The sequence below is a fragment of the Electrona antarctica genome, assembly GCF_951216825.1.
Source record: "Electrona antarctica genome assembly, chromosome: 6".
NCBI classification, from domain to species: domain Eukaryota; kingdom Metazoa; phylum Chordata; class Actinopteri; order Myctophiformes; family Myctophidae; genus Electrona; species Electrona antarctica.
In genome coordinates this window covers 51,026,670-51,039,422 of record NC_136811.1, presented here as the reverse complement: position 1 = coordinate 51,039,422, position 12,753 = coordinate 51,026,670, and the positions used below count along the sequence as shown (strand labels likewise).

Below are 12,753 nucleotides of genomic sequence, written 5' to 3'. Positions count from 1 at the left end.
GACTGCTGGGCGAGCGCTGGCGCTTTGGCATGGGGGGTTTTCACTACCCAAGCTGAGAGGAAATCGTTGCAACGAGTTGTCAAAAGTGCGGAGAGAATCATTGGATTAAATCTCCCTGCCATGGACACAATCTACACACAGCGCTGTAGGAGGAGAGCACAGAGCATCCTTAAGGATCCACACCATCCTGCTCACTTTCTGTTTGTGTGGAGGGACTCAGGACACAACCTGAGACACCACCGGCCAGAGAGCATCTCCACCCACACAACACGCTTCTCCAACAGTTTTTTCCCTGCTACTGTGCGACTGGTAGCCGAGGACATTAGGGACGGAATTCAATACGATAGATAGATGAAAGATGAATTGAATTATGCACTGTTTTTAGGCAGATTATGATTCATGAAGCACTTTATTTGATTCGATAGGACTGAATATGCATTGTTTTTAGGTAGACTATGACACACTTATTTATTCTAGGATTGTATGTTCTATGTTTCTTTTCTTACCTGTCCCTCCCCTTTTTAATGCTGACCCTGGGAGCTGTGCTCCAAGATTTCCTATGCACTTGTGCAAATGGCAAATAAAGTCTATTCTATTCTATTCTATTCTTTTCGCCGGCTGCCGGGCGGGGCTGCACTAATAATTTTGGGGCAGGCCCGTCCGTCTAGAGTTTAAATGGACAGGTATATATCAGTCAAAAGGGAAACATCGAAGAGGAAGGATGGATGGGGAAGGATCAACATATGGAATGTTAGAACAGGTCAGCTCCATATATGGAGATCTAAGGGTTTGAGGTTTGAGGTCAGATGTAGGGTTGCTGGCCAATATTGATGACATCAGGATCAGGGAGCTCCATATTATGGGCTTAATATTGATGACATCCTAGGAGATGACATCTGGGATCTCCATCCCTGATGATGTCACGTGATGTCACGTGCTCCATCCCTGATGATGGCACGTGATGTCACGTGCTCTCTCACCTGCGGTGACCAACCAACCAACCAACCAACACACTGACAGGAAATGCACGATTCCATAGTAAACTGCGACCTTCGGTCATAATGAAAGTGATTAATGGCTATAGGTCTAAATAGGCTCACCCAGGATTTATCCTGAATGGAACAGGTCCCCATGTGTAGCAGAGTGGCTCAGAGCCTCTGTCTGATGGCCTCTAAAGTCTAATATCTCCCCTGGTCCAGAGGGATATCCCTTTGGTCTAGTGGTTAAGATGTTGGACTTTCACGCGGGAGGCCCGATTTCGAATCCCAGGTGTTACACATGCATGCAGGCTCCCCCGGACGGACCCCACTTTGAGAACCACAGTGTTAAATCATGGAAACATAATATGTCCAGAGGGAACAATACCATGAACACAAGATGAAGCATCTAGACCAGTGCTTTTCATTTCATGCTCATTTCATGCTCTCAAGAGTTAATTTATTGTTATGCATCGGGCACAAGAAGTCTTCACAGTTAAAGTTGTTTTTTCCTGCATGTTATCTCTCAATGTGTCGCATTGCGAGTTTGCGACGCATTGTGAGCTTGTAGATCGGCTATTTTCAAATGGCTGAAATGTATATAGAACTGAAGTGGTTAATGTATGTTTTGTAATAATTTACAAAGTAACTATAGTAACTAAAGTTTTCAAATAAATGTAGTGGAGTAAAAGTACAAGTAAAGTACAAATACCTCAAAATTGTACTTAAGTACAGTACATAAGTAAATGTACTTAGTTACTTTCCACCACTGGTAACTAGTCTGTATGGTCTTTGAGGCGAGACAAGAGGCGAGATAAGACAGGGAGATGGTGACTCACACACATGGATCCAGGCCATGTATTCTTTATCTCCCAGGTGTTCCAAACCTCTGCTCTCGACTCACACCATCTCTGATGATGTGTGATCCATGTGTACATACATCACTGTCTGTCTGTCTGTCTGTCTGTCTGTCTGTCTGTCTGTCTGTCTGCCTGCCTGCCTGCCTGTTTGTAAAGACATGTTAAATGAGGTAAAACGAGATACACAACCGTTGCTCCAGAGCCAGTAGGCCTATAGCAGATTTGAGCCCTCCTGCTTTAACAGTAAGGTGGGCAAAGGATCTTTTACTGGGTCCTACTAATTGCCCCAAAGTACCCAAAAGTACCCAAAGTACCCAAAAGCATACCCAAATGTACCCAAAAGTACCCAAATATACCCCAAAGTACCCAAATGTACCCAAAAGTACCCAAATATACCCAAAAGTACCCAAATGTACCCAAAAGTACCCAAAAGCATACCCAACGTACTTTGGGGTAATTTGGGGTACTTTGGGGCAATTAGTATAGGACCCTTTTTACTTACATAGGAGTCACAGAGTGGAATGACATCGAATGGGTCATTTAAAACAGCAGACAAATAAGCATGCCTACTGAAAAAGCTTCCCTATAAAGGGTCATATTAGTATAGGATAGATAACGGAGCACTTGCTTTAATATGTTGTACAGGTATATATATATATCATATGTTACTGTCATGTTTTCTATTGTAAAGTTGTTTTTTTGCTTATTAATCTATTAATTATCTGTTAAATGTAAGAGGACCTCAATGCGAAATTGGAAATAAGTCCCTGCACTTTCTTGTGAATATCCTCAAAATGCTGTAACCTTGTGGTTTTGAATGCTTTTCAAATCAACAAAAATAAATCACACCTGTGTGAAGTGAGGAGCGCTCTTACAATCACAATATGCGCCTTCACTTTTTTGTCTTCAGTTTTCTGTCCTATAACCTTTTATCCTCTATACGTACTTTGCTCAGCCAATCAAATTATCGCTATATGGGGCGCTCAGCCAATCGAATCATTGCTATGAGCCGTATACACAAACCCTCAAAAAGAGAGAGAGAGAGAGAGAGAGAGAGAGAGAGAGAGAGAGAGAGAGAGAGAGAGAGAGAGAGAGAGAGAGAGAGAGAGAGAGAGAGAGAGAGAGAGAGAGAGAGAGAGAGAGAAATAAAGACTCAGACTCACAGGTATTTAAAAGTAAGGTCTGTAAGCTCATTATTGTGGTTTGTTATAAGCTGTTATGTTTGACTGTTGTGTTTACACTTTATTTTCAAGGTCATTTAAAGTCATTCCAGTTCAGGTAAACGTAAACATGATTGTAGCTGTTGTTCCCAACACTAATAAATGCTTTTTTGTTCTTTTACAAGATAAACACTCTCTCTCTCTCTCTCTCTCTCACACACACACACACACACGCACACGCACACACACTCACACTCACACAAACACGCACGCACGCACGCACGCACGCACACGCACACACACACACACACACACACATATGAACTCAAACGCACACGCTCACACATGCACTCCCCCCCCCTCTCTTACACGCACACATGCACGCATGAACGCACGCATGAACACTTAGTGTAGAAGTTCTTATAAGTGCAACTTTTTGAAGAGTGCCCCACCCCACCCCCCACCCACCACCTATACACGGCCAACTGTACTGCTAAACAGGCAGTCAATGACACCCATCACCTCCGACACCCCAACCATGACCTGATGATACCCCATGAAGGTCGTAATAGAGTAACAGACCGAAACGTTGTAACCCCAGTAGCCTTATAAACTACCGCTACAAGTGAAGACACTTCGGGCTAGCTCTTCTACATAAACTTCTATTGAACATGGGGATAACCGGAAGTTTACGGAATGCATTGGAGTCTATGGGCTCGTGCGAGTACATGAACCACGTGACCGGGATGTTTTCTGCCCCCTCAATATCGCAACTCTTCTATTAGATGGTTCTGGTCTCTACAAACCCCAAACAGGACCCCCCCCCCCCCCAATAACCTCTGACACCAGGAGGGTGACGTATAACTAAATTGTATAGAATGAACTGTATTATATATTTGTATTTGTTATATATTTCATACACATGTTTGTGTGGGTCTACATTGTAGCCTATACTGTTTGAAACCGAGTTGCTGCACGGCTGGATGCACACCTGAATGTTTATGTTCTTTTTTTGTTTTTGTTATTGTCTTAATTGATGTGTCTGATACTGCCATATGTGGGATGGGTCAAGAAATTGTGCGGACACGAAAATAATATATTCATTCATTCATTCATTCATTCATTCATTCATTCATTCGACACCCCAACCATTATCCCCATACCCCTCAATGCCCCAATCATGAATTGAACAGATTTAACTACAAAGAAATAAAATGAACAAAAACTACAAGAAAGAAATGTTTGCTTCAGGTTTGTAAAAATGCTATCATCATCATCATCATCATCATCATCATCATCATCATCATCATCATCATCATAGCGTATTAGCGTCCTCTCGTCACAGATGACTGTTTTGAAGATTTTTCCGTCTCTGTTCCGCATGTGTGACCTGCGTCGGCCTGTCACCGCAGTAAGGCTGTCCTCGTATAGGTCATCGATCCCCTGCAAAGGCCAGCGGTTGGCAGGGTATACGGGTGCCATGGCGACATAAAAGGTGCTATAGTCGCTATGGAAACTCATTTGCAAGTTTGACTGACTGTTAGTGCGTTTGTTTTGTTTGCTCTGCATTTATTTCATCTTGCGTTTTCATCATATGTAGATGTACATAATGTAGACTGCTAGCACCTCTAACACGCACACACACACACACACACACACACACACACACACACACACACACACACACACACACACTCCTCTACGTGTGTTAGCAGAGGATGGCAGATCAGCATTGCATTGATAAACATCGAGGTCTCTCTACCACCAGTAGACGCACCACATTATTTCCTTCCAACAGACTTATGCGACGGCCACGCCCCCAGGTGATTTTCATTGGATATCAAAGCCTGCCTGCCCGCCCGCCCCAGATACAAGGCAGACACACCTCTGGCTGGGTGGACAGTCTGTTGTTTATCTTGTGTATAGCTCACTAGCGCGCTACTGCTAACGTTCAAATAAAGAATGCTTTAAAAACAAAAACAAAATAAGCTGTTAGTGCAAGCGAGTGCCCGCACTCTACTAACGTAGCACCGACTTAGCGACAACCGCGGTGTAAACGGACCAGGTTTGGAATCGTTTAAATGATTTATTTTGAAATAATTTATTTCTATTTCAATATTGATATGAAACGTGTTTTGGGTTTGTGAACTTCGTCCACATTCAACGTAGATAGCATAGCATTATAGCCTTAGCTTAGCATAGCTTAGCTTAGCATAGCTTAGCTTGACAAGAAAAAAGCCACTCGGGTTGAGTGGTGCTGTCCATTGAAAAATCACCTGGGGCGTGGCCGTTGCGCAAGCATTCTTAAAAATTACAATACAATAAACGATGGCGCCGTAGAGACCAGTTCAAACCAGTTAGACACCGGTAGAGACCAGTATAGCGTTGGGCATGTCTTAACATGTCTGCGTCCATGAGTGACTTTACATCCTCTTTCCTCCACGTGTCTTCCTCCAGGCCGCGGGGACATCGGAGACAACATGTCTGTTTGTGTGCTTCTTTAACCTCACAGAGACAGACGGACGTGAAGGACAGACAGACAGACAGACAGACAGACAGACAGACAGACAGACAGACGCCGCGGAAGGACAGACATAGTCTACAGGCAGACGGACGGACGGACGGACGGACGGACAGACAGACACAGACGACGGGGGACACATGGTGATCTATCGCGTCAGTTCATGGGTATGTGGTTGAGCGTTGATCAACGTTGTGGATGTAAACACTGTGTATATATTGTCTCCACGGAAGTCTCCATGTTGAGACAAGTTGGACAGGACAGTCATAAATGCAACGCACGCACGCACGCACGCACGCACGCACGCACGCACGCACGCACGCACGCACGCACGCACGCACGCACGCACGCACGCACGCACGCACGCACGCACGCACACTTCTACTTCTACTCAAGACAATGAGTTCGCAGTCCATGTTGGACCGCTTCCAACAAGTCCGGAACTGTCGACAAACGTCCTTCATGGGATCTGTTCATCCAAGATGCCAGACTGCATATCTCGAAAGAAACAAGGGTGATTTTTTAAATTCAAAATCAAAGCATATTTAACTTGTCTTTATAAACTATGGCAACTATAGCCATCGAGTACATATATGTCCAGCCAATCATCTTCCAGTCATTTGTGGTGACTCCGCCTATACCGGCCCGCTGGATAAATGCTTAATGACGAGTGGTCATTCATTGATCCTGTTGTGAGACGTGCGCAAACACACACACACACACACACACACACACACACACACACACGCACACGCACACGCACACGCACACGCACGCACACAAACACTCAAACAAACATGCACAGACACACACACACAAACCCCCCCCCCCCACACACACATGCACACACACACACACACACACACACACACACACACACACACACACACACACAGAAATGCTTGAAAATGTATTCTATTCCAGAGTCTTGTTCCTCCTATTTGTTCCACGTGGAATTTTCTCCTCTCCTCTCCTCTCCTCTCCTCTCCTCTCCTCTCCTCTCCTCTCCTCTCCTCTCCTCTCCTCTCCTCTCCTCTCCTCTCCTCACGCTGTCCAGCGCTCCAAAAAGGCTAGTTGGCATGACGACGGTCTTCAACGGGACGGCCAATCGCTAGGAGTGGAAGAAGGCGAGGAGGAGGAGCATCGCCGAGGTGATGAGGAGGCGGTCCCTGGACGGACTGCTGCCACTCACACTCTTCTCCAGTTTAGGAATGAAGGGGTTGAAGTCATCTGGAGAGAGAGAGAGAGAGAGAGAGAGAGAGAGAGAGAGAGAGAGAGAGAGAGTCATTAAAAGTAATTCAATCCAACTTCATTTATAAAGCACATATTAAAACAACAGAGTTGACCAAAGTCTAGGCATAACAACAAAACACTACAATATAGATCGTATGAACACATACATATAAAATACAATTAAAATTTGCTTAAGCCTCGTCTTATGGACGACAAGCAGCAAACGCTCAGCTGAACGATGCGATCTCCATAGTGACATATCACTTGTTATATCAACGTCAGAGATATGAACTGACGCTGATCCATTTAAAGATTTAAAAACAAATGATAAAATCACTGCATGGGAGCCAGTGGTGAGTGGTGATGGGTGTTCTCGTTTCCCGATAAAAAGACGTGCGGCAGCATTTAGGAGTATAGGACTAGCTGCAGGCGAGAGGGAGGCAGCCATGAGTGATGCCAGCATAGAGCCCAGTGCAGTATTTGAAGCGAGTTGTAATAAACCCTTACCCTTTCAAAGACAACATAATGAAAGATAACATCAGCGAGTTGTAATAAACCCTTACCCTTTCAAAGACAACATAATGAAAGATAACATCAGCGAGTTGTAATAAACCCTTTACCCTTTCAAAGACAACATAATGAAAGATAACATCATGTGTCAGTGCTCTGCAATGACACACAGACATGGAGTTTAGTGCTTCTTAAAAGGCCTCTTGTACACCGACGCGAGTTCAACGTGACGTTTTATTGCTCATTCCGTTTTTAATGCAGGAAGAGAAATGCAGGAATGGCGCTGGGCTCGAGAGGTCATAGAGTGGAAGCGTGTGCCTCTTTTAAAATTGTCTTCTTATTTTCTTGCGCGAATGAACTTGAACTCTCAGGTTGCAGGACAGTTTCGACACACTAACACGTGTGTGTGTGTGTGTGTGTGTGTGTGTGTGTGTGTGTGTGTGTGTGTGTGTGTGTGTGTGTGTGTGTGTGTGTGTGTGTGTGTGTGTGTTTCTCCCTCTCTCTCTCTCTCTCTCACACGCACGCACGCACGCACGCACGCACACACACACACACACACACACACACACACACAAAATGCAGTCTCAGATGATAAAACATTTATGTTGGTCGTTGTTGTCATAACATTATGGAAGTATACAACTCCGCCTGACAACCTAAGCGTTCGTGCTCACAAACCATAACCTCGTAAACCTGTCACAATCCGCTCCCACTATCTGTTCCATCAGACATGATAATTAATGACTCAACACGAACCCCATTACCCAAAGAAATTTTTTTTTTTCTGTGTCAGTGGTTCCCTTATCTTGTCAGGATGGGTCGATCGTCATGGCATCCATTGTGGTGGCAGGGTGGTAACTAGGTGCAATTTCCCATTGACTGCACATACATCCAAACAGAGAAGTCCTATCTGATTGTATTAAACGACGTTTAAACGACGTTTAACTCACCAACATTGCCGCTGTACGAAAAGCTTGAATTATCCTCTTTCTATCTGCAAAGTGTTTGTTTCATAAAAATCCACCGCAGACCATGTTATGAGCTACTTTCTGTCAAGAAAAGTGTTTGAGTTTGGAAGTGCTCGTTACATATCACTCAACAGTCCAGCGTACCACCTGTATTGAATTTACACATAATGCAGGAGGCAGCAGGATGTTGACTTTACAGAAAACGAGTGCTTCCAAACTCCAATGGCAACATGGCCGCGGTCTGCGTAATTGTAGTCATCTGGCGTTTTCACTGATTACTATAGAGGGCTCTTCGACCAACCTATGAATGATGCCTATATGCATGATGACTTCCAGAAACTAATACATTTACGTCCACTCACACCACTGAAGGATTTATAAAAATGCATCTCTGATTTATTTTCCAAATATTTTGCAGAATAGAATGCCTTGTTTACATTAGTGATCTCGAAAGATCACTAAAAACACTTTTTTATGAAATTCTTTTGAGACATGTTTGAATTGTCTTTATGCAATTGTTTTGGATATCTACTGGCGACCCATAACATTGGATCGGCAACCCAAATACGGGTCCCTGGTCTCCCAACCCATTGTTTTTGGGGAGAAAACTACTGTAAAGGCACGTTGTAAAATTGTTTGCGAAAGTGCGATAAAATCCATCATCGTCATCATCATAATCATCATCATCATAATAAATTATTATGATGATGATGATTATTATTAATAATCATCATCATCATCGTCATCATAATCATCATCATCATCGTTAACTGAGGTCCATCCCGACATCCTGGTTAATGCATGGTTTCCATGGCGACATCCTGGTTAATGCATGGTTTCCATGGCGACCCACCGCTCCGTTTTTCTCTGCTTGGTCAAGCTGTTATTATCAGCGTGTCTCAAAGTGTGAAAACTGATCCGAGAACACAAAGACATTAACTGGATCGTTAGCGTGCGTGCGCTAGTGTGTGTGCGCATGCACGCGTGCTTGTGTGTGTGCGTGTGTGCGTGCATGACTCACCAATATCATCTATTTTCAGCCCAGGTCTCAGAGTGTAGTCTGGTTCCGTGGGCTCTAGGCCATCATCATCTGTATCAGACGCTGAAACACAGTCAATACCTGATTAGTGTGGGTTGTTCACAAGCATATAAACACTAGCCTCCCTATTCTGGAGCAAACATGGGCAGAAAATAGTAAAGTAAGTAAGTAAGTAAGTAAGTAAGTAAGTAAGTAAGTAAGTAAATATAGACGTCAACTTTCTCGGATGAAGGCTACTTGCCGAAACACGTCAGCATAAAATAAATGGTTAACTGAGTCCAGTCTTGCTATTTGATTTTTGGAGTGCCACTTATTCTTTCCACCTTGGTGTATTCTTTGCATTTGAATGCATTGTATTTGTAGTGCACTGTACATTTGAAACACATTGAAACACACACGCTTTTCTTCATTTGCTTAACATGCAAGATACCATGTATTGGAACTTTATAATGATATTTAATCTAGTATGTTTACTATTAGCATTTGTTGTATATTAGCTGCTATTAATACAATAATACAATTGAATTCAAAAATCAATATCAATAGAACTCATTGAAATGAACTGTGATGTGTGTGTGTGTGTGTGTGTGTGTGTGTGTGTGTGTGTGTGTGTGTGTGTGTGCGTACAAGAATCGGCGCCCATGACCACAAGTCTCTCTCTCTCTCTCTCTCTCTCTCTCTCTCTCACACACACACACACACACACACACACAGCACGTACCTGTGGAGCAACAGACGTACACTCGGAGTCTCAGACAGTTTCGTCCATGGTGATGGTTGGGCGTGGCTGCACAATAAAACACAACACACATTACATCATCATCAGTGTAGTATCAGTGCTCAAACCCTAATCTAAAAAGGCTGAACAGACACGCTATCGCTATGCTATCTGTTGGAGAGTGAGAGAAACAAACACCCAAATTACCCACATTGCAACGTATACAAAGTTGTATAGGCTACTACAGTTTCTAATGAAAAAGGAGACCCCCGCTGGTCAAATAAGGCACTATAAAATGTGACTAAATTTGACTGAGAGACTGCCATTGGATTTTTTTGAATTTTCGTTTTTTCATGTCATATGAAAGCAGGGAATCATAGCTTCAAATGGACATATTGGTTGTTCAGTTTGACCCACCAGTTTTGGAGATATGGCTTATAGAGTAATGTCTGGCAGAAAACAGCGAGTTGAGAAAACAGGCTTAAGAGGTTCACTTCTGTGGTCTCTAACATTACACCTAGCTACATGTTTGGGCATTTATTTCATATTTACATGTCGATTTCAGCTCTGACACTTATTTCAGACATGCTCTAGTATGTGAAGAGTCTACCTGTGCTATTAACTCATTTTTAATTAAAAAAAAAAAAAAAAGTTTTTCTCCTCTGGTGAAAAGCTGTAATTTGCGCGATGGCAGTCTCTCAGTCAAATCTGGTCACAAATGTCCCCCATGAACGGGGTAAAATTTTGGTGGAAATGTTATGAATTCAACTAGTCTCTTCATATGCACGACGTTGCCACAAACAGAAAAGCACCAGTATTGAGCTGCTTTTCAGCGTGTCTGTTCAGCCTTTTTAGATCAGGGTTTGAGTCGTTTGGCCGAGTGCAGCGCAGACAGAGACATTGCTGCTACATGGTGGTAAAACGACCTAAAACAAGAAGGACAGCGAGTGAGAACCGCAAGCACTGTAGACGAAAGATGCGCTCCTCATGCAGTCTCCTGGCTGGTAGCCTACTACTGGTCAACCCGCAGGCAGCCGGTGTCTTCCCGGTTCTCACTCGCTGTCCAGTGTCCACCACCCACCAGCAGCAACAAGCTCAGTCTTGTCCTCCCACGGGGCAGCACACCTAAACCTAACCTTCTCCCAACCCTTAACGCACCCCTCACCAACCTTAATCCGGTCGTTTTAACGCACCCCTCAACAACCTTATGTCTAACCAATGACTAGTCTAAACTATAAGTATGCACCCCCCACCACCATGCAGCAGCAATTCAACTCTGTCTGCAATCGGCCAAACCACTCAAACGCTAATCTAAAGGCTGAACAGACAGACACGCTATCGCTATGCTATTTGTTGACGACAAGTCAACGAGACGAGTGACGTCGTACATGCGCCAGACAATGTAAAATGGTGCCCCCCTTTAGGATTAAAATATGAAATATCCACGCAGTGATATTAGTATCGCTACGCGAGGCCAGACCAACACAGTGACGTCGACTCACAGATGTAGTAGTACTCCTTCCCCACGTGGAACTCGTAGCCCAGCGAGAAGGCGCTGTAGCGCTGGAACTTCTCCGAGAACTTGATGGGCGCGTGGGGCGCGTGCGGCCGGTTGCACTCCCAGCGCTTGAAGCCCAGCTGCGGGTCGCAGGTGCGGTAGCCGCGGTAGCTGACCATGTAGAGGATGTACTGCTCGCCGCCCGTGCCCGGGCCGCCCGCCCCGCTGCGCTGCTGCTGCTGGCTGTCGTTGTAGTGCGGGCAGTACACGTCAAGGTAGTCGTTCACGTTCACCTGCACCGTGTAGCCCTCCCTACGGAGACTAGAGAGAGAGAGAGAGAGAGAGTAAATGACTTGTATTTCTACATTGCTTCGTTGATTGATTGTTTGAATACTTTGTTGGCAGAAATGTAAACAATATACAGAGTACAGTCAAACACACGTCCAAAGGGATCACCAAACAAAGTCCTTGCGGTCTTGTTTTCATTCAAGTCCTGGGTATTCAATTCATAATCATAACGTGAAAAATAACAACAAAATTCAAATCATTAGGCTATAACTATAGTAATAATACTAATATATGTACAGGTCGGGAAAAAATGTGGGGGATAGACACTTGACTAAGGGAGGCGCAATCATTTCTTCTCCCTTTGGCCTGCTGAAAGGTGGATTTTCAGGCCTGTTTTAAAGTAATTTGCATTTTTTTTGACGGAGGGAGTCAAAACATTCCACACTTGGGTGGCAGTGCTGTAGAAGGTAGAATCTATTTACACACGTTTGTTTTGAAAGTGGGTGGTCCAGATCATTCTTCTAGTATTGTGGCTGTAAGTGTCGCTCACTTTTTTGAGGTATAGTCAGGTATGAGGGGACTGACGGATGTCAATCCCAATTTCAAACGCTTAACTCTGCTTTCTACCCGGAGCCAACCTAGACTGTCAAAATGGGCTGCAAAAATATGGGCCATGACCCCACAGGCCAAGAAGTAGTCCAATTAGTTTGTTTTGGGACGTTTGGAGCTTTAGTCTTTAGTGACATTGAGATGTTTGAGAACCAAGAGGTGCAAAGGAAGGCTGAAGTAGGGCTCCAGCTAGAGTCCTGATAGCACTTTTGTTCACAAAAGAGGAAATTCTGCTCAGAAATCTTGTTCTTCTGTTTACTTTTTTGATCACCGTTGATGCCATGCTTTCACCTGTCAGTGTGTTGCAGTATCGATACTTTTACTAGTAACAAATGTGAGTTCAGTTCCTTCAGCAAGGGGGGGGGGGGGGGG

The 12,753-nt window shown here is 44.2% G+C and overlaps 1 protein-coding gene across 1 annotated transcript in view; it reads right to left on the bottom strand.

The window, feature by feature from the left end:
- Positions 1-6,629: 6,629 nt before the first annotated feature.
- LOC306924381 (ephrin-A3-like) overlaps positions 6,630-12,753 on the bottom strand; it is a gene marked incomplete at both ends in the record, with an annotated part of 13,641 nt that continues 7,517 nt past the window's right edge. Inside the window, 4 exons of the mRNA XM_079502876.1 lie at positions 6,630-6,748; positions 9,251-9,331; positions 9,990-10,055; positions 11,489-11,805. Coding sequence (XP_079359002.1) covers positions 6,630-6,748; positions 9,251-9,331; positions 9,990-10,055; positions 11,489-11,805 — 583 coding nt within the window. The remainder of the gene's footprint in view (positions 6,749-9,250; positions 9,332-9,989; positions 10,056-11,488; positions 11,806-12,753) is intronic.